General features: G+C 44.8%; 1 protein-coding gene across 2 annotated transcripts; it reads right to left on the bottom strand.

The window, feature by feature from the left end:
• Positions 1–5511: 5511 nt before the first annotated feature.
• On the bottom strand, positions 5512–20880 carry VEZF1 (vascular endothelial zinc finger 1). Of its 2 annotated transcripts, none has more exons than XM_040497029.1 (6): positions 20710–20880; positions 15311–16005; positions 14477–14540; positions 13196–13397; positions 11786–11929; positions 5512–8941 (listed from the first exon to the last, which is right to left on the bottom strand). In XM_040497029.1, exons 1-6 carry the CDS (start codon positions 20740–20742, stop codon positions 8514–8516), a joined length of 1566 nt encoding a protein of 521 aa, XP_040352963.1. In that variant the 5' UTR covers positions 20743–20880; the 3' UTR covers positions 5512–8513. The 2 variants fall into 2 exon arrangements, with proteins under 2 accessions (XP_040352963.1, XP_040352964.1); XM_040497030.1 differs by having other exon boundaries at positions 13196–13379; positions 20710–20878.
• Between the last annotated feature and the right edge of the window lie 551 nt (positions 20881–21431).

Genomic DNA, 21431 nt, shown 5'->3' with positions numbered 1-21431 from the left:
TGAGGGGTAGAGAGAGAGGGAGACAGAGAACCAGAGGCAGGCTTCGTGCTGTCAGTGCAGAGCCCCATTCGGGCCTGGAACTCATAACTGTGAGATCATGACCTGAGCAAAACCAAGAGTTGGACGCTTAAACGACTGAGTCACCCAGGCACCCAGAGGAAGGTTCTATTAAAAAAAACAAAACAAAACAAAACAAAACAAAAAAGCAGGGTCTGTAATTTAAAAAATAATAAGAATAAATAAAGGTAGTCATATAAATGTTCCAGTTTTAAGGAGTCTAAAGAAACACAACAACTAAACACAATACCTGACCCTAGACTAGACCTTATACTGGGTGCCGTCAAGGATATAATTAGACCCTCTGACGAAATTGTAATATGGATAGTAGATTAAATGAAAGTATTATACAGATGTAAGTGTATAAAGTTAATAAGAGTATAAGAGTGTAAGAGCATTATCTATGTTTAGGAAATGCATACAGAAGTATTTAGGGATAAGGGCCGTGATGTATGAAACCCTGTAATAGTTTTTAAAAAATTAGAGATAGAGAGAGAGCCTATATGTAATTAAACACGGAATAAAATGTTAGCAATAGGTGAATCTGGGTAAAGGGTATACAGGTGTTTCTTGTACTATTTTCATTTTTGCAACTTTTTGTAATTTTTAAATTATTTCCAAATAAAAAGTGTTTGAAAAATATTTCAAGCTCACTTTATGTTTTCTGTGCCCAAGCCCTGCAATCAGGGTTTTCTCCGGAGGATCCTGGTGAGCAGGAATATTTAAGCACATTTGAAAAAAAAAAAAAAAAAAGTGAGCGAGAAAAGCATTCCTACCATATGGAACAACATGACAGAAGGCAATGAAATGTGAAATGTAAGCGTAGGCGGAAGAACGGACTGGTTTCTAGCAATAGCGAGTCTTCTGAAAGGCCACCCCAGCAAAGGGCATCCCAGGATGAACGGCGGCCTTCCCAAGGGCTGCAAAACGCAGTCCCCCCCAGCTTCCCACAAGCCTCTCCCGATTCGCCGCACCTGTGTGATTTGGGTGCTGGCTACAACAAAATGACAGCTCCGGCCATCCTTCAGGGGCCAACGCTATTCGGCGGCACTTCACCTGCGGAAGCGTAGAGCTGCACTGTACCTATTTACATAGAAAACGTACAACTACCGTGCGGGGAGAAGAAAGTGAACCAGCACTGGAGAAACTTCTGCAGGAGGACGGCTCGGCGTGAATGAACACCCTGACTCGACCAATCAGAACGCAGGAGATTTCAACCAATCCCGGCTCGGCGGTGCTCCGGTGGGGGCGGGCCGTCACGCCCCGGGTTGGTGGCTCGCAGCTGCTCCCCCGCAGCCCCACGGTAACTCTGGTCGGCCCGGGGGCGGGATCGCGGAGGGGAGGCCGGCAAAGTAGATCGGGCCAAACGGCGGAAGGCACCGGACGCTAGGCATGGCAGTTTGGGCACCACGGGAACTTGACCGATACGGCCCTGGCAAAACCCACGTTTGCCGCGCTCTCTGCGGCCCCCCCACCCCCACCCTCCGAGCGCGTGAGCCCCGGGACGCCTTCCTTCGGGAGAGCAGGTGGAGCCGACTGGGACTGACTCGGGAGCGAGCAGGTGTGAGGAGGCTGTCAGGCTTCTCTCCCCCATCCTGCCTGGGCAGGAGGCGGCGCTTCCTTTCCTCTTGAGAAGTCAGGAGGGCAGGCCTGAGCCAGACTTGCAGTCCACTGTAAGAACTTACTCTCTGGTCAGGAGGTGGGACCGCGGATCTTGTGTGGATGTAATGCGTGCGGGGGCAGGAAGCGAGATGGAAAGACTTCTCTGAAGCAGGATGCACCGTCCCCAGCTGGGCACATGTCATGACCACTTTTCCAGGTCTCCCAGCCCGGTGGTTCTTCCCTGGGTCTAACCTGAGCCCTGTCTGCCACATCTCCGGCCAGCCATCAGTTAGCGGCTTTTCCGAAGTTGCGTCTTCCATCTAACTGTCTCATTCTTGCATGAGGCTCTGGTTCCTATGCTGGATGCCAGTCCTTAGAATCTGAGAGTCTGAGGTGGGGAAGCCATGCAGGAAAGCACTCGGCTCCTTTGAAGGTCTTAGGGAGAATGCAGTTAGTGTCTCTGAGCAAAGTGATGTTGCTGTTCCTGGCATAGGAAACTAGGAGGACCAGGTGGAGGGGGGGGTCCATTCTTACTGTCATTCTACAGCTGAGGAAAGGGAGGCCAGAGAGGTTATGTATCTTGCCCAAGATCACACAGCTCCAGGTGGCACAGCCTGGATTTACACCCAGGCCTGTCAGATTCCAACTGCTTTTGATTGCAACCCTGTATTTCAGGGACGGTCTGCCAGGTCTCACCCTCCACTGGATCCTCTGGTGGCCACACTTACCTGTTGCTGTTGTTTCTGGTCTCGGCACTTGGTTCTTTGCTGTGTTTCAGGCTTCCCGGACACTGGGACTCATCGATACAGGGCAAAGTCAGTAAAACCACAGGCTGTCACAGCCCCACTAATTTGGAACCAGAGATTTAGGGGATGTGGAACCCACAGTCGGACTTAGAAACCAGAGGGTGCTGGCCTACCTCTACTTTATTTGGGTATCTGCCAACTTCTCCTGTCACACTGAGGAGGAATGAGCCAACCACCTAAAGTTACAGGGGAGGTTTCAGAGGGAGCCACATTTACATTGGTTTTGCAAGACCTCTAGGGGTTCACAATGGAGGAAATGGGAAAGTTGCTTGTGGGGAGGCCGTTCTAGGCCTAGGGAACAGCATATAGAAAGGCTCCGCCCCCTTTGACTCTCCTTCCCCACCTCCAGCCTTGCCCCATTCTCCCTCAGCGATCCTTGATGGCCACAGAGCTCCTGGTGTTGACAAAGTGGCAGAACTTCTCTTGTGTTGGACAGGCCACCGTGAGTCAGGGCCTGCTCTCCTGGGATGACGCTGTGGCATTCCGGGAAGGATGCCCACCTCTTCAGCTAGAAGTGGCTCATGGACCCCCACCGTAGGGGGATTCCATACTAATCACTTGAATCTTGCCTGTTTCTTCAGCTACTGATTTCATCCTTTTTATGGCTGAAGACACATCTTTTCTGCCCCTTGACTGAAGCTGAAATGATCACAGCTGGCTTGGACTAGCAGCCTGTCTCTGAGGCCTCGGAGTCATCATGTCCAACCCAGGGCAGATGAGTGGAGAGGGGAGGGGACCGGGGTGAGGGTTACACCACAGGAAGCACAAGGACATTTTCTCCAAAATCTCTCTCCCTGTCCTGGGCCTCTTCCTAACCTCCAAGTCTCCCATTTCCCTCCTCCCTCTCCCCTTCCCCCCACTAAGCGAAGTTGATGTCTCTCTGGCTCTTTTCCCCGCTAACAAAGCGAGGTTTCCTTGGCTCCTGAGCAAGGGCCTTGGGGATCCAGGCTCCAAGTCAGATCTCTGAGTGGATTAAGCGGACTCTGTAAAGACTGTGCCTTTGGTGGCCCCTGACTGCCCCTAAGATTGACAGAGATTTAAATTTGCATCCCAGTCTCTGAGGCTGGCTCCTCTCTCCATGAGCAGCCTCTAGAATTGGTACATCTGCTCCCAGTCTTGGACCTGGCACTGACTTTCAGACAGAGCTGATGGGCATGATGGGCAGCACGTCCCTTCCATTCCCCCTTGGTCTCCTTGTCCTCTCCATTTGCTTCTGCACCGCCCCCCCCCCCCCGTGCCAAAGGAATAGTTCACTGGCAGAACAGAACACAATGTTGTCCTCAAATGTCCCTCTTTAGCCTGGTAGTTCTTGCTCCAGGCCCTTTCTAGATGTGTTTAGGGAAAAGTGACATACAGGTAACAAGGCCCATGCAGCCAAATGCATATGAACCTCACTTCTGAGAAAAACCCATAAAGAATATAAATTTACAAAATACTCCAGAGAATTCCTCCTGCATGGTTGGCAGGTACACACTCAGAAAGGATTCATTCCCATAAGAAGAGTGATTTTAAATTCTTATTTTACGTCCTCTTCAAAGAGATATTTAGGATTGGGAAGGAGATGGGATGGCAATTTAAGATAATCAAGGATGAAGAAAATCTCTGAAATTATGATGCAAGTCAGGGGTGATACAGACCCTTAAGTGTGAAAATCCCTTCTCTTCCCATGACATGGCAGTTTTTGTAAAGTGAAGTATACTTGACCCTCATGGTCCAGGGCCAAGATCTGGGTCAAGTGCCTGTTTTGGGAAGGGAAAATCTAACGAGCCAACCCCTGATGGGTTGCCTCAAGGAGAGGGCTAGATCACAGAAAAATCCAACAAAGCAAAGCCCTTGACCCTCTCTCCATTCCTTCCTTGGGAACCACATGGGTCTGATTGCCCCAAAGTGGGCAACCAAGAGAAGCTGGTGTCCAGATCAATGCACAGTCAGCCAGTCAGTACTGAGCCCTGAACCATTACACTGACCTGCCGCCTACCCCCCGCCATTTTTACAAGACCAGGGGGAGATTATCCAGTAATCTGTCAAGGTCAGACCAGCTGTGGGGGAGATTTATAGGCCCAAATGGGGACAAATGGCATTTGTTCAGGCTACGAGACTCCTTAAGGAGGAAATGCAAAGACTGCAGGACTGAGGGCCAGATTTATTAGAGCAGGAAGGGGAAAGTGATTACATCCCATGAGCACACTGGACTTTTAGTCCAGTGATCCTCGAGGACACTTCAGGGAAAACCTTCACTATCCCCTCTCCATCCCGCACCCAGGTCTCTTCGGAGAGGACTAAACCGCAGAGTCCCTCAAGAAGAGCAGAGAGACCTGTACACCCAGGACTGTAAAGATTAACTAGCAACTCAGTGAAATAACACTTCCTGTTTCCGGACAAAAACACCAGGAACACTTTTCCTCCAGCTGTTTTCACGGAGTCCATAGAGACTAAAGCAATCGTCAGAAAAAGTTTGAAAAGCCTCAATTCTATATAAAACAGGTGTAGGTACCCAAAACTTTTTCATTAAATGAAGTGTCAGGTTCATCTTGATTTGCTATCTGGTGATACTGTCACTGGAGTACTTGTCATGTCTCTTAACAGCCTCCTTCGAGGTGGCAACCACATGTGAACCACCTTTACTGTCCTTTAGTGCCGGATGGTGTCTGGCACATTGTTGGCACCTAACGGACATCTGATGGATCTGGTTGAACACAAACAGGCCTAAGGCCCTTTACAAGTAAAGACATTGGCTTCGAGAGCATGAGAAATGTTCTAAATCCATTTTCTCTTTTGGGTGGAACAGGGGCCTAAGCCTGGGCCACCGCCCCAAGGCCTGGCTGCCTAGACTTTCCTCAGGCGGACTGGCAGTACTTGTGGGGTCAGTCTGGTGCATTTCCACCCTCCCTTCTCTGCAGGAGCTCGGTACCAACCAGCTGGACATCAGTCCCTCCCCGTTCCTCCAGCCCCGTGCTGATGCGTACTACCTGGAGAAGCAAGTGCTTTCAACATTGCTGTACCATCACGGTGAACCGGTGAAGCTTCTGAGATATTAAGCAATCCATAACATTTGTGACCGGTTAACTTTAATTTGTCAAAATAAATCTGCAGTATTTTGCATGTTAGTAATACAGTGCTGGTATTGACAGGAAAAATCATCATCTGCTTACATAGAAACCTTCGTTTAGGAGCACACCTTAGGAGGGAAATGGGTATACAATAAAAGGCAAATGCAGGCCAAGCAGCGAGCCCTAGAGCATAACAGGCTGATGTCAGATTTGAGGATTATCTAATACAACTGTTTAGCTGCCAATCTGATAAAGGGAAGCTCTCAACCAGGTTACAACCAGAAGGGAAAAATAAACTCTGCTTTTCTCGTAGCGTGGTGGCCGTCGTGCCTTCAACACTTGGTTGAATCAGTTCATCAGCATCAAAACTTAATTCCAGTTCCAAGACACAGGAGAATCTTACCACACAACCTATCGCCACCCCCCCTTCAGTGGCCCGCCGCCACCCCCTTCCTGCCAACTCTCTCCCTCCCAAAAGAAGACACGACGTGGCTTTATTATTGCAGACAAGCTTCTTAAGTGAATAAAGAATGCATACAAAATAGCATTTTAACTGAACTCATACAATGAAGTCTCACTCCTGTTTATTATACAATGAATTGATAAAACAATCATTTCTAGTATATATCTTTTTTTTTTTTTTTTTTTTTTTTTTTTTTAAGAACTAATACTTTCAGGGTTCTGACGACCACACTCTAGCCTGGGGGTAGGGTCCACACCTGCCCCCACTGAGGACTGCTCCTTGGGCCACTGTGGAGAAAGCCTGGGCTGTCTGAATCACGGTGGACGGTGATTGCCAGCCCAGCCAAAGAGATGACAGGTCCCAGCAGGCAGAGCCAGAACCCAGTCCTGGGGCTGCATGCCAGGAAATTGGGCTTCCTCCAAATGTGGCCACTACCTGCCCAATCCAGGCCTCAGCAGGGCCACGTATGGGCCTTCCCTACACAAGTCCTTCCAGTAGTCCACACATAATGCTCTACAGATTAAAAACAAACCATCTTTGTACTGTGGATAGAACAGTTGTAACAAAGTCATAGCTACATATTTTTCTCTACATTTTGTTTATTGAGACAAACTAATTAAAAGGCACAAACATAGGGCATGTTTACATGGACATTATAACAAACATATACATTAAAAGTGTAGGAATGTGTTGCCTTCCTGCTAAACAGAAAGTTCCTAAGCTTTTATATATACAAAAGTTGTACAATTTAATGTCCTAAAGTACAAAAGATCATTTATAAAATTATTTTACACTAAGTACTATTTTATTTTTTACTACGTAGTTCAACCCCCTCGAACTGTTTTGTATAATGACACACAGATACCTGTCCCTGATGTAGGAAGTCTGCCTCAGATGTAAGGTGTTTGATGCTTGAACTGACACAGTGGGGTATAAACGGAAGTCATCCAGTTTGATAGTCAGTCCTGCAAACATTCTGCAAGATTAATACAACTAAATTCCACTTCTCTTAACTGCAAGATTAAAAAAGAAAAAAAAAAAAAAACAAAAACCCAAAACATATTGCAACTTAAAAAAATCACAGCGTCTTGGTTTTAGTAACTTTTTTTTTTTTTTTAAACACAATGCTTTAAAAACATGTGTGGCATGATGGTGTAAAGAGTATCTGTTTCCCTAACTTTTGGTTTCTACTTTATGTACAGAGATAAAACATCCTGCTAAGAAATAAAAAGCACATGTCTTAACGTGCACAATCATTGCTGGGTTTCTACAGGGAGTACAGATAGCTGTCTCCCTGAAAACACCACAAAGCTGATACAAGTGTTTTTTCAAAGAAAAAAAAAGTGATGTCCATATTTACAAAGTTGAACAAATCTGAACAATACTTGATTAAGAAACGGAAGGAGAAATTAAAAAAAAAAAAAAGATACACTCTGCTGTTCTGAAGGGGCATACTACCTAGTTAGTGGTTAGAATAAAAACTGTATACAATTTAATATAAGACATAAACTCTAGTGAGCAACTAACACATCTTTCCCTGTTGTAACATCAACAGGCTCTGATTGGGAGAGAGAGGGGCATATCACATCCCAGTGCCTCCAGCATCTTCCAATTTAAAGCAATATATTTTAACTGTTCCAAAGTATTCCTTGGCTCCTGAAAGGAGTCCCACTGGCCTCTGTTTGTTAGGAGTCTGCCTGTCCACACACTTGACTTCTCCGCTGTCAGTTGAGGCCTTTTCTTACCAAAACACAATTTGTATATTTTGGTTGTTGTTGTTGTTGTTTTTTTAATTTTTTTTTTTTTTTTAAAAAGTCAACTACAATGCTATATTCCATCAGGATTAATATGCTGAGCAATATTTACATCTCCAAATATCAGGTCACAATCCCTATTATATGTTGAAGTTAGAATGATAAATTATCATATGCTTTGCATATCAGAGCTGGTATCACCTTTCCCATAGGGAATGCTGCCTGAAATTAACATATTCCCAAAGGTAAAATGCATATTCTCTGAAATGCATTTTATTATGACAATGCATGTATTTACTCATAAAAACAATAAACACAGACAATTCTACACTAGCTCTCTATCTGTGGATTTAGGACTTCAGGTTAAAATCAGCCATCCACCCATCCACTTTATATGGGGAGAAGAGTTTTGCTAGTGTTTAGAATAAAATGATTTCTTGGGATTAGAAACAATAATGCTGTTTTTTTATTTTGAAATGGGTTTTGCTTTTTTATGATTGGTTTTTAATTCTGGCATTTTATCTTGCCAACTACTATCCTGTTTAAGCAATGCTGTCAGCTAAAAGGAATTTCTGATTAGACTAAAGTGGTCCAGTGATAAGTTACATACACACCCTACTTTGAATAATCCCAGCCAAATTGGAGAAAAATGCTACTACACTACTATTAACTAATGTAATAAAATCTCCCGATTTCATGGTTTACTTTTTGCTTTAATAAACTAAAAGTAAGTTGCTGGTAAATATTTACTTTAACCCATATTTTGATTTTATAATACTGTTTACCAAGGTGGTGATGTAGGCAAAGCTTGGGGTAAGAAAGGCATGCTCTCTACAGGCCTCATTGCTATATTGAGAGGGGCAGCTAACGTCATAGGTGTGGGCAGGTTCATTGGAGATGTGATCGTGACAGGGTGTGCTATATTCACTGGAGCAGTGACAGGGGTGGGAAGGTTGACTGGGGTAGTGAGTGTTAAAGGAGAGGTCATGGATAACGGACTGGTTATAGTTACAGGGTGCCCTATGTTCATTGGGCTGGTTATGTTAACTGCACTTGAAACATTTACTGGACTTCTCATGCTCATTGCAGCTGCCACTGTGACTGGGTTTGACATCGTCCCAGACGACACAGAGGACGTTATATTGAATGGAGTAGTGAGAGTCACAGGTGTCGTAGCAGCCGTGGAGGTTTGGCACAGGTTAGCAGCTTCTAAAATAAGAAGACAAAATGGCCTTTAGACTCCCAAAGCAATGAACAAAATGCACAGTTTCTGAATCAACTTTTTTTAATTAAAAGGACAAACATTTTATGAATGAAAATACAGTTTTCTACCAAGTGGTCATCAGGAAGGGAGGCTCTCTGAACACAGAACTGGGGGGGCGGGGTGCATGAATCTCTTTTCTGATGCTGTACCTCCCACAAGGACTTGGGCAACCTGTTCAGCCTGGTGCTTTTGGTTTCAAGTTTAGATTTATGTACCTACCTCACAGTGATGCTGGGAAGATCAGTTAATTTCTGCAAGGCACTCTGGGGGGCAGAGATAGCAAGCAGGGCTTAGTATTCTCACTACAGCTTCATGCAGGCAGAGCCAACCATCGGCAGGCCAGGAGAAAGAGCCTGTTTTACACAGCGCTGGGCCAATGGTCACACAAGAACAGGTAATCAGAAAAATCTTCTGGTAAGGCACACTGTAACTAGCGGAGAGAGTTGTGCGTCCTCATTGCTATGAACTCTAAAGATTCAGAGGTGAAGCTACATTCTGTTAAGGTTTTAAAAATCTGTAAGAAGGACTGGTAAAAAGGCTATTTTAATATCATGTTTATTTCAGTCTTAGAAAAATTGTTTAGTTAAATAATCCTGTTTCCGGTTAGGTTTCCTAACTATGTTAAGACAAAATATCTCTCAATGGGTTTATATTCTCCTTCCCAAACTCCCATTTCTTGTGTTTCTGATGCTGACACAATTTTATGCCTAGTGTCATTTAATTGCCTATACACACACACACACACACATAAAATCAACCATATCAAGGAGGAATAATTAATCAAGGAGCCCTTGCAGTGATTTGGGGGACCCTGGTCCTTGTTATCCAGCAATGCCTGGTCATTTCTTAAAATCTGCCTCAGAGGTGACCCCCCACCCCACCCCTCAACAAAATTCAGCACCACCTGCTGGTGTGTCAGAAAACAGCAGTAAGAAGACAGGTGGGTGGGCTAGCTGTGTGTAACCTGGCTGTCAAAATGGAGAAATACATTTGAGACTAAAGATGGAGGTCTGCATACTCCCACACGGAACCTGGGGTCAACATGCAGCCCTTCCTTGATCAATATGATGGAACTCCATACTCTCTGTCAGGAATTCCCAAACCTGGCTGATGATCAAAATCATTTATCTAGGGAGCTTGAAGGAAAAAAAGAAAAAAAAAGGCCTCCCAGGAAATTCAATAGTGAGATTTACATGAATCTTGGAAATCTGGGTTGTTGTTGTTTTTTTTTTTAATGTTTATTTGAGGGAGAGCGCACACACACACACACAAGTGTGTGTGCAGGGGAGGGGCAGAGAGAGATGGAGAGAGAGTATCCCAAGCAGGCTCTGCAATGTCGGCACAGAGCCCGACACGGGGCTCAGTTCCACTAACCTCAAGATCATGACCTGAGCCGAAATCAAGAGTCCAGACGCTTAACCCACTGAGCCACCCAGGCGACCCGGATATCTGTATTTTTAAAAAGTTCCCAAGATGGTGATCTGATTGTCACTCAGGTTTGGGAACTTAACATTATCTTATTTAAAAAAGAGACACGTTGATTCAAGTTTAGATTTTCAGGGCAGGAGTCTCCTCTGCCCCCAAATGTGACATTTTACTAACATGAATATAGAAGTTTCTAACATCAGTGGTGGTTTCCAGAGATATTCATGCTACAAATGGGACTACAATAGCATTTTGTTTCATGGAGGTCAGAAGATGAGCTAAACAATCAAGTCTTATTGTGCAAGCAAACTGAAATACAACACCAAATGGAAGAGTGCAGAAAGAAAGAGAAAACCAACTCACTTTTGAGGTGATGGTAGCACTGCTAAGGATATTCTTGTTTATACCAAAGAGGGAGCTTTCACCCTCACATGTGCCACCTTCCCAACCCTGCACATTTTCCTTTCAGTCTGACATCATCTTTTTTCCAGGACTTCAACAATTTTACTCTCAACTCCTTTAAGTAAAACATCCTCCGTAACATGCTTTCTTTCACTCACTGGGCAATTGTCATGGCACGTATACATTCCCCCCACCCCCCAACCCCTTCTCCTAACCATATAGCATTTTATTAGAACAATGACAAATTTTCATTTTCAATAGAGGAGCAAGTGGCAGCTGAGGAAGGGTGGAAAGCCTATCTGGCTGCGATGCCAGTACATGTATGAGAAAGGAGGCTATTCCTTTTATCTTTATCCAAGTACAGGGTGTTTAGAAGGGATCTGTGCAAGGCAACAGCAGTACTACATGAAAGCGAAAGAGGGAAAAAAAAACACACAGCAAAGGATTACAAGAAGCCTACATCCAGGGGATTCCTTATGAATTTAAAATAAAACAGGAATAAGACATGGTAGGGGTCAGGAAGGAAAGAAGGAATTTCGGGAATCTCTCCCGTGGCTGATGGTACATAGACAAAAAGATTGATTTGAAATGGCTGCACAACAGTCTAGAAGCCAAAAGCTATAGGTATGAAGTTAAAAAGCTATGTTGAAAAGTGATGCTCTGATTCTTTAGAAGATACATGAAAGGAAAGGGAACCACTCTCAATTTTAGTAACAACTAAAGTTCCTGACAACTTGGTACATATATGTTAAGCTAATGCCAGCCCCAGTGACAGACTGAATGAGATTAAGGATAAGACCAAGAGAAAAGATTATCAGCACTATAAAGTCAGAAACACGTAATGAATAATACAACACAGAAAGAACACTACAAAGCAGAAAATAGCAAAGCTTTAAGAAAATAAACTACAGAACAAAAACACTTCTTTAGCCACACTTTGAGCACTGACTGCCTCATCTTACCTTTCTTTCTTGCTTTGACAGCTTCCTCCCACAGTCTCAGTGTCTCCACCTGCTTCCCTGGCCAGCTCGTCACATGTTGCTGCTGCTGCTGTTGCTGCTGCTGCTGCTGCTGCTTCTGGTTGCTGGTCTCTTCACTCATGCATGCTACTCCAAAGATAAACCAGAAACGCTACATTTACCTTGAAAAAGTGCGGCCATTTTTTTCAAAACCCCAAACTTGGATACTTAGACTCCTCATGCTTCTCTGACCTTTATCATTGGACTTGATAGTTTTTACTACAGAGCATCTTCTTTTGCTGCTTCTGTCTATATTGGTCAAAATAGATAAATTAAGAAAAGAATCTAGAAAACTAGGGAAAATCAATATAAAAGGAAAAAAGAATTCTTTGCTATATTGAAAAGCAAGTGTCTTTTGGAAGGGAACGTCGTTAACATTAGAATGGACAAATTCACACTCACCAAAATATCTAATATAGTTAGGTGGTTACTTGACCACAACAATATACACTAGAAGTAAGTTTTTGTAAAGTTAACAAAGTGTGACATGCTAGATAATAAACCCAATGTACTTACAAAGAAGGAAAATGGATGCGATTAAAACACAATAAACGTTCTTTCCCACTCACTTTTGGCCACCTATTCTGAGAACTTAATGTTTCTGCCGCACAAAGTACATATATAATAGGATACGGAATGAGAAATATACTTCCTCCTGGTGGTTAGGGCAATCTCAAAGAAAAAGCCTGGGTAGATGCAAGTATCAAGTTTTATCCACAAGTCCCTGAAAGAGTCCATTTTCAATTCTGAATTTAAGGTGGGCAAAGCACTTAACACCTTCAAATGGATAGAATATCCTATCTCTACAGATCTGGGTCTGAAAAGCAAACTTAATAACACTCCTTTCATCTTTAAGGCTATTAAGGGCATGTTATTAACTCAATCAGTAGTTAGGAGACATTGATGCTTGAGAATCTTCCTAACACTGAATAAAAACAATCAAAATTGCCCAGCATAAGATGCAACTTCCTAGTGTGGCTTCTGCTGCCGCAATTCTAAAACACTAGAGCCTTTTAGTCAAACTCCATAGAAGAAGGGACGCATTGAAAAACAGCTACGGGAAAATTATGCTTTTCTAACTTGGGTGTCGTTAGTAGACAAGCACAGGACTGAAAGCAAAATTAGCGGAGGGCTTGTCAGTGCTGTCTGTATACACACAGGTGAGGTCTGTTTCTAACATCAGTATCTACTCTCCATTGATGTGTGTTTACACGCTTTGGTGATGGGAGGAAACATGTAAGATGAACGTGAATGTACTGACAGCACAGTGAAAATACCTTCAATACATTATCAAAACACTCAGATTTCACCAATCTCAAATGCGACAGAAATATAATTTGAAGTGTCACCTACTTTTACTGATGCCTTGTTTACATGTATTACAGTTGATACTTTGGCTCTGCCCGTGTGTCTTTAAGTGGCTGGTGATGTACGCTGCACTCAGAAGCTTCCCACAGATGTTACACGATACCTTGCCTTCGTGGCGCACCATGTGTGTCCGCAGTCTGTCTTTGGTGGCAAAGGCAGCAGTGCATGTCTGCATGAGGGAGGAAAACTTTTTTTAAATATAGACTATCCTGTTCTACTCATTTTAAAGTACGTTATATTCTAGGCATTACCCTATCCATGTCCGCAAGCAGACTGAGTTGAATCTGAACTGGATGTGTTACCTAGAATCGCCATCATGACAAAACACTCGATGAATTTTAGACCCTTACGTTTTGAGGGAAGAAAAAATATCAACACAGAGTAAGTACTGAAAAGATGTGAGCCGTAGAGTCAGTTAAACCTGGATTTAAATCCAGCTCCTTGATTCACGACAAGGTAACACTGAGCAAATTAGTTAACCTATCTGAATGTGTTTCTTCATCTGTAAAATGAAGGTAAATAATACCTACCTCACAAATTTATTGGTGGGATTAAGAGACTGGCCCGAGGCCTCGCACATAGCAGGCACTCATTCAAATGACACTAGCTTCCTTCCTCAAATTGGATTTTTCTTACAGTTCAAATCATTTACTTAATAAAGTCAGTCATTAACACATTTAACTGAAAGGAGCACAAAAAGACTTCCAACAACAAACTAAAATTACTGAGGTCTAAAAAAGTCATTTGATTTAGCAAGATTCCTAACCTTTTCATTATCACAACTTATGTGAAATAAAATCAACAGATTTTCAAACAACTAGAAAATACCCGAATTTGGCAGACAAACATCCAGTAAGTGATAACATTTGGGAGAAAATTCCTAGTTTTCTTCTATTACAGTTAAAACAACCTCAATCATCAACCCAGCAAATAATTTAAAGCATTTCATTCATTTATTTCATTCATTTCAAACACATAATGACCTTTGCCAGACTATAAATTTTTTTCTTATAACAATAAATACTGTTGCCTAAGGAAAGGGAAATGTAGCTTAACAAAAACAACACATTTACATTTTTAAATGCTCTTGCCTCACAGAAATAGAAGCTGTCATTTATCTCGTATAAAACCAGAATTCAAATGGACCACATTTACTCAAGTCAGTGATTTTAAGACTATTCAAGAACGGTGAGATTTGATTGGCTCAGACCTTTTGGATAATGTGCATTAAGTGCTACACTAAGGATAAGTCATTTTAACTCTTACTTGGCATTTGAAGGGTCTTTCTGTTGAATGGACATGTTTTACGTGACAGCTTAAGTGGTCAGGCCTGTGAAAGAGAGAGTTTCAACAGAAGATGTAATGGAACACACATTGAGAAATGCTACTCACTGTGATGTTTACATGCTTGGCAGCTTTGGGTGGGGGGCATTTTAAAGAAAGCTAGCCGAATTACCAACTCCCCCTCCCCCCAGCGCAAGCCTCCTTACCTCTCTTACCACAAACAAAAGTCTTAGTTCTTTACCTGTTAATTTTTCTCTCCTAGTCAACATCAAATCATGTTAGGTCTTGGTTCTTTAAATTATAAAATACCCAAAGTTTTAGTCCTAACACTTGCCAAAGACAGCTACTACTCTATTAATTTTAAAAGCCTTGAAAATGAAAATTAGTGAAATGTCAGTAACCACAGATAAATGGAAAAACGTCCTCCTACGACTTTTACTATGAGTATCCAAGGTCATCCCAACTGCCAGGAAATAAGTTTCTCTGATTTGCACAGTGAACCTCGTATCTAGTCACCCGACTGAATTGGAAACTGGTGGTTTTGCAGTGACCAGAATTACTGATGTGCCAAATGAAGACCCCAGTCCACCAAGGCACTTCTCAGCTGAAATATTAAGCTAATCACTGTGTCATCACTTGCCAACCACACCACACTGAAATGAGACCTGGAGGTGTAATACTTTATCTATCACCAATCTCCTCTAATAACACAGGCCTGCCCACAGCTATTCTCACATAAACCTTCTAGATCGCAAAGAGACAAAACTGAAGTTCACTGATACCATAATGAAAGCAAAGCAAAGCAAAATGCAGTACCTCGAGAAGCCTTTCCCACAAACACTGCAAGTATAGGGTTTGGTGATGCCTCCTTCGTGAGACCTCACATGGTAAGTCATCCGGTCCTTCCTCTTGAAGCGCTGATTACAAACAGGACACTCGAAGGGCTTTTCGTCCGAATGGGAGAGCTTGTGCCGGTTGAGGTGGTACACGTCTCGGAAGGCCTTCCCACACATCTCGCAGGCATGGTTCTTCTTGACAGGCTTACTGGGTTTCTTGACAGACTGGGTCACGGGCATAGCTGTGGTGCTGGCACTGCTGCTGGGGTTGGTGCCCGAGGAAGATGTAGTGACTGTTGATAAGATGCCAGCAATGGTTGAGACCAACGAAGTTCTGCTGCTGTCCCCAGCGATGGTGGAGATGAGGGGAACCACCGTAGTGGGAGTTTTCTTTGACCGGGACACCAACTTGATCCCTGTGTGGCAGGACTCGTGGCGCCTCAGGTGATAGCTGTCCCTGAAAGCTTTACTGCAGTAAGTGCACACAAATGAAGTTTTGGGTTTTTCTTTTTTAATCCCAATGGCATCCTTTAATGTTTCTGGTGCTGCTTGAGGTTTCTGAGTTATTGGTATTGGAAGCAATGGTTTCTGATCAGGGGGTTCCACAGCAGAGCTCAGGAGGGGCAGCAAGCTGTTCTGTGCTGCCTGCTGTTGGTGATGGGAGGCTTCATGGGCCTAAAACCAAACATTTACACTTCAGAAACTCAGCCTCTCACAATGGCCTTCAAAATTCAACATGTCCCACAGACAACAGAGACCAGAAGAAACAATCAAAGAGCCTGTAAGCTACTCCCTGCAGCAGTGATCCAGCAACCACCTAGAGACCCTTAGAGCTTCCAGTACAAAGCATTAAAATCACTGTGCAGACACAAAACTTTTATGACCAAGTTGCTGACAGTGATCTTGCTTTCAAACAGCTGACTACACACCACCCTGGTTCATAAGGGACATACCAGCGGATGGAATCAGTTTGCATTAGTCTGTCAGTGCTGAAACCAAATTTAAATAACTTGTCCAAAAACAAAACAAAACAAAAAAAAAGTCACACTCCAGACTAAGTATCTGCGAGTACCTTACTGCAGTAACACACACACTACACATTCATATACATACACATGTATACACATAATCATCTATTTGTCTATTTTACCTAGGAAAAGAAAGGCACTGTCTCTCCCTTTCCATCAGAAAACTTAGGGCTGGAGGAAGGAGGCTGTTGCTAAGAGATAACAGGAATCTAGCTCTCTGAATACAAACACGGTTTGGTAAGTTTCCTTTTAAAGTTTTTACTTTACTTTATTACTAAAAGATTGACTGAAATTAAACCTGCTATTAATCAGCCTGGAAGGCATGTGTGAAGGTAGCCCACAGCAAAACACCTGTCAGTTGTTTCCCAGTTCATTTACTCTTACGCTGCAAATCTGCATCCTTTAACAACACTAGTTGTTCAAACCTGAAACTCTCAGAGACGGACTAGCAAGAGAACACAAACCGTAAATAATTAAAATTCCTTTCATTTCCATCTTCTTCCAGCACTTGGATGTTTCGTTAAAGTATTAGACATTTGCTGTTATAATGTGCTTCTCCACTCCAGAACTGGACGCTGTCTAGAAATTTTCTTTAGCTGCACTGAAACCAAAATTTTGTGGTGGATCATGTTCTTGGTATTTATGAGTAGTTACTCTCTTGGTTTTGCTTCTTTTAAAATTCTCCATACTGATAAACAATTAGGAAATGATGGGGAAAATTCCTGAAATAGTTCTTCCTGATACGTTGTACTTTTTACCACCATTATTTTGCAACTTTTGATAGTGGGCTCAAGCCCCTATGCTTGAGTTTTGTAATCCTAAAAGGATACATGCATTCGAAGGCAAGAGTTCCAAATATTTTAAGCACACAACATCCTAGGAGGGCCCATCCCATCATCTTAGACACCCTAGCCACTTATTTACCCTTCTCACTCTATAATCACAGATCCTACAGTTAACTTGATTAAGAAGAAAATAACAAGGAGACAGACACACATGCTCAGAGCTTCTCCCCTGATGGATAAGAGTGTCTATCTCACATAGCTGTAATATTTACGTGATGGCAGCACAGCAGCTAAGCCTGGAACCAGTCTCCCCAAATCATTAGGAAGTGTGGTATCCACAGCTACCAGTTTCAATTTAATAATTTTGGTTGAATCACCCTTTCAGTCCTGGAAATACAGAAATTGTGTGCTTACTTATGAGTATCTTTCTGGACTCAGGGATCATACTGAATTACAGTCCACTTTTAATTTAATTTATGGAGCTACTGTAAATGTCAGTGTCTGCCCAGGAGACATTAGTAGAAACTTTACAGAATTTGGATGCAAATCTTACCCCCTTTCCAACCTGTATACCCAAGTTTCCATACAGTATACAAACAGTTAATAGCTGAAGATAGCTCACGATATACAATTTCAAAGGCTAACAGATCAGATAATAGGGAATGCAAATCTTCTGGCCAAAGTTCAGACTTATAGTGTTTAGAGGCATTTTTCAATTCTGAACAACCATTAGTTCGATGGAGTACTAAAAGCACTTACTGCCATTTTACCAATTCAGATGTCTGTGGCAACATAAAGTATTTTTACAGCATTGATGAAGCTCACTCTCACACGAGGGTCACACCAGGTCCCTGCTCTTGGGTGAAATGCTGTAGAATGCCTCGACCACTATGGGAATCACTCTCTGAGGATTCCTAGGATCCCCACACTTCTACATGAAGCCTTCTAAGAGGGGAACTGGATTTCCCCAACTTGTTCACTGAGGGAGAGACAGAGTAAAATAACCACCATGGCCTGCCTTCAGTTAAGTGATTAAAGAAAAAAAAAAATTCTGGGTAGACTTTTATTTGACTAGTATCATCAAACCAAAGCTTTCATTTTATCTCCCATCTCTTTCAACTTGAAGGCTTTTTTAACCCTGCCCAAGCCTTCCTTTTTCTGGGGTTGGCAAAAAACAAAACAGAAATGTTATTTCATCACCCAGGGTGGTAGGATATAGCACCATGAAATCTCCAGTGCCAGAGGGCAAAAGATTTTGTACTGAAACAAATTAGCATCAGTGAGTCATATCTTGAATGTCCTGTTAGGAGAATCATCCATCAAACATCTTAACAGCTATGGCTTTCACTTTCCACCAGGTTATCTGGAAAGCAAGCAGGTATTAAACTGTTTTAAAATACAAATTCCACAGTATGCTCTAGGAAACAAACGAGAGAGTTTAACTCTCCCATTTCCCCAGGGAAAATTACTTAAAACCGAAACTGAATAAGTCTATTCATACCTTTCTATAGAAAAGACTGAAATATTCTCTGAACCCATTCCACTGTCTTTGGCTCTAAATTATTTTTCCAACAATTTTCACCGCACACATTGCCAAGCCCAGGATCAAATATTAGCTTTCACACTTCTCCATCAGGTGGAGAAAAAGATTTTAATTGCTGAAAAAAAATTCAATAATATAAAGTCTAATTAACAAGTTGATCAATAAATGATTGGCATTTGTCTTATCCAGGAAAAGAATAAAAGTATTCCAAAAAAATGTTCAACTAGCTTTCCAAAAATTAGTTATAGGTTTTTCCCTTCATAAAGAACTCTCCTTTTTTTTCAATCACCATTAAGTTTACATACAGCAGATTTAATATGGTAAATCTAAAGCATTCTTCAAATGAAAATCACTTAGGTGGCCCATTAATCCCATGTTTTAAAAAGACCATTTGAAAGCGTTTTCTAGAGAGGGCATTTGCCACCTTTACACCAATCTGGATGCCAGGTAGTTATACATCATATCTTCCCCAATGCATTTTTTAGGTAGACTTAAAGCATGATAAAACAATACTAGATCAGAATGAGAAAAGAAGTTTGACAAATTTTGTGTATCTTCAATTTTAAGAAGCCCGAATATATTTCAATAACTACTTAAAAATCAAATTTACTCACATTTGAAAGAAAATATGTTTGAAAACAATATACCAGCTCTACACAATAGGTAATGTCTGAATTATCCAATTCCCTATATTATCTCCACTGGGATGGGTCCAGTGGCTGGGAGGATTTTTTGAGAATTCTGCATCCATTCCTGGTTAGTTTCAAAGGTCTCCAGCGCCCAAGCAAGGCGTTTGGGATTTCACAAAGTTATTCAAAGAAGGAAAATAACCCAGAGAGGCGGGAAGAACGCATTTAAAGTGACAAGCTTCTTAACCTCCTCCGGTTCCGAAGTTTTCCCGTGAGCTCATCACTACTGCCCACTAAGTGATTCGTTTGCAAATAGAAATGAGGCAGGGAAAAAATAAGTTCCAGCCTAGGTCTTCCCAACAGGGGTCCGTCCCCCACCTAAAACAGGCGGGCAAGAGGAGTGCCAACGTATCGGCTACAGTCACTTTTAAGTTTCTTGCAGAAAGTGTAGACCAACACCCCAACGAATGACTCATCTGGGGGCTTTGTAAGCGGACTTTGTTTGCTGTCTCCACTTTCCGTCTCCCCCACTTGGTAGGAGGAAACGTTCGAGGTGGGACGAGAGGGAAAAGCGCTCCGGGAGAAGGTCGGGCCTCCTGGAGTCCCGGCCCCCACCGCTCCCCCCGCCCCGGCCCGGCTGGGGGATTCCCCGGGCTGAATGGGACGGCGGGAGAGCTGGACAGAGGGAGAGGGTGTCAGCTGCCAAGGTTCGGCAAAGGCTTGCGAGAGAAAAAATGTAATCCAGTGAAAAAGTTTGGGGAGGGGAGACTCACCCCCCCCCCCCCCCACCCGGGACCCCGGGGGGGGGGGGCGGGGAGGGGGAGTGGCGGGGAACCCAGGGATACCCGCTATTCGCGGGGATGGGGGGGTCAGAAAGTCAACACACACACAAAAAGAGAGGGAGGTTAAACGGCAGGAGAGCGAAAGATGGATGAAGTGTGTGTGTGTGTGGGGGGGTGTCTCAGAGTAGGACCTGGGGACCCCCCCTCACCCCACGGTGCGGGCCCGGGCCGAGCGCGCGGTGGCCAAGCGGCCCGCGCTATCCAGCGGCCCGGCGCCCTCCTTTCTCTGGGCCGCGGGTGGTGACAGCGACCGGCCTCCTCCCTTCCCCTTCAGGGCGGGAGGGAAGGGTGTGTGCGTGTGCGTGAGTGTGTTAGGGGGGGCCCGGGGTTCACCCCGAGGCCTGCTCTCTCCCCCGCACCCCGTGAGGCCGCCTCCTTTCACCTCAGCAGCCCCGCTCCGCCGGGGCGGGCGGGCGGAAAAACAAAGGGGGATTAAGGCCGGGCCGGAGAGCGGAGCCGGGAGGGAGGGGAGGAGGAGCGCCCGCCCGCCCGCCAGCCCGGGGCCCGGCCCCCCTGTCCCCCCCGTGCCCCCCCCGGGGGGGCCCCCAGTACCTGGAACAGGAACGCGGTCCAGTTGGCCTCCATGGCTGCGGCGGCCGACCCCCCTCCTCCCCACTCCCCCCGCTCGGGGAGCCTCCTCAGCCGGAGGAGGCGACAACAAAGCGGCGGCGGCGGCGGCGGCGGCAGCGGCAGCGGCGGCTCCTCAACATGGCAGCGCCGAGCGCGGCCACTTCCGGTAACCTCCGGGACGCACCACCGCCGCGGCGAGCGCGGGCGGGGGGGGAGCCCCGACCCGGCCGCCGCCGCCCCCAGCCGCCCGGACCCCTTCTGGGCGTCCCCGCCGCAGACTCGCCGCCTCGGAGCTCAGCCAGCGCCCGCCGGCGGTGGGGTCAGGGCCTCCGCGGGGGGGCTGGGGTGGGGCCGGGGGCGGGGATGGGGCGCGGCGTCCCCCCCCGCGGGGGTGTGTGGTGCTGCGGTCCGCGGCTCAGGCAGCCGGAGCAGGGGGAGCGCAGGAGAGAAGATGGAGGACGCCAGGGTCTGGCGCGGACTCGCTGGGCACTGCGGCGCCGTCTCCCGGGACTCCAACGCGGTGCCCAGCAGCGTCGCGTTCCTGTCAGACCCTCGGCGGCAGGCGCAGGCCACGGCGGTCACCTGGCTCTTCAGTCCCGTATGCGCCGCGCTACCGTGCCTCCAAATTGGGAGAAGCCCCCAGGACTTGGAGTGTCTCTCCCGTCTGGTATTTCATCCCCAGCCAGCTAACCCCTCCGCACTCC

Source organism: Herpailurus yagouaroundi, unplaced genomic scaffold, assembly GCF_014898765.1.
Source record: "Herpailurus yagouaroundi ecotype Mexico unplaced genomic scaffold, PumYag 189, whole genome shotgun sequence".
NCBI classification, from domain to species: Eukaryota; Metazoa; Chordata; class Mammalia; order Carnivora; family Felidae; genus Herpailurus; species Herpailurus yagouaroundi.
This window is presented reverse-complemented; position numbering and strand designations above follow the sequence as displayed.

Bases quoted from the DNA above. Each gene is read 5' to 3' on its own strand.
- VEZF1 (XM_040497029.1), bottom strand. From the start codon at position 20,742: ATGGAGGCCAACTGGACCGCGTTCCTGTTCCAG. The intron at 13,398-14,476 runs GTAAGAGTTAAA...ATTTAAAAAAAG, and splicing joins AAAGACCCTTCAAATGCCAA to TTTTCCTCCCTCATGCAGAC. The intron at 11,930-13,195 runs GTAGGTGACACT...TCTTTGGAGTAG, and splicing joins TAAACAAGGCATCAGTAAAA to CATGCATGAGTGAAGAGACC.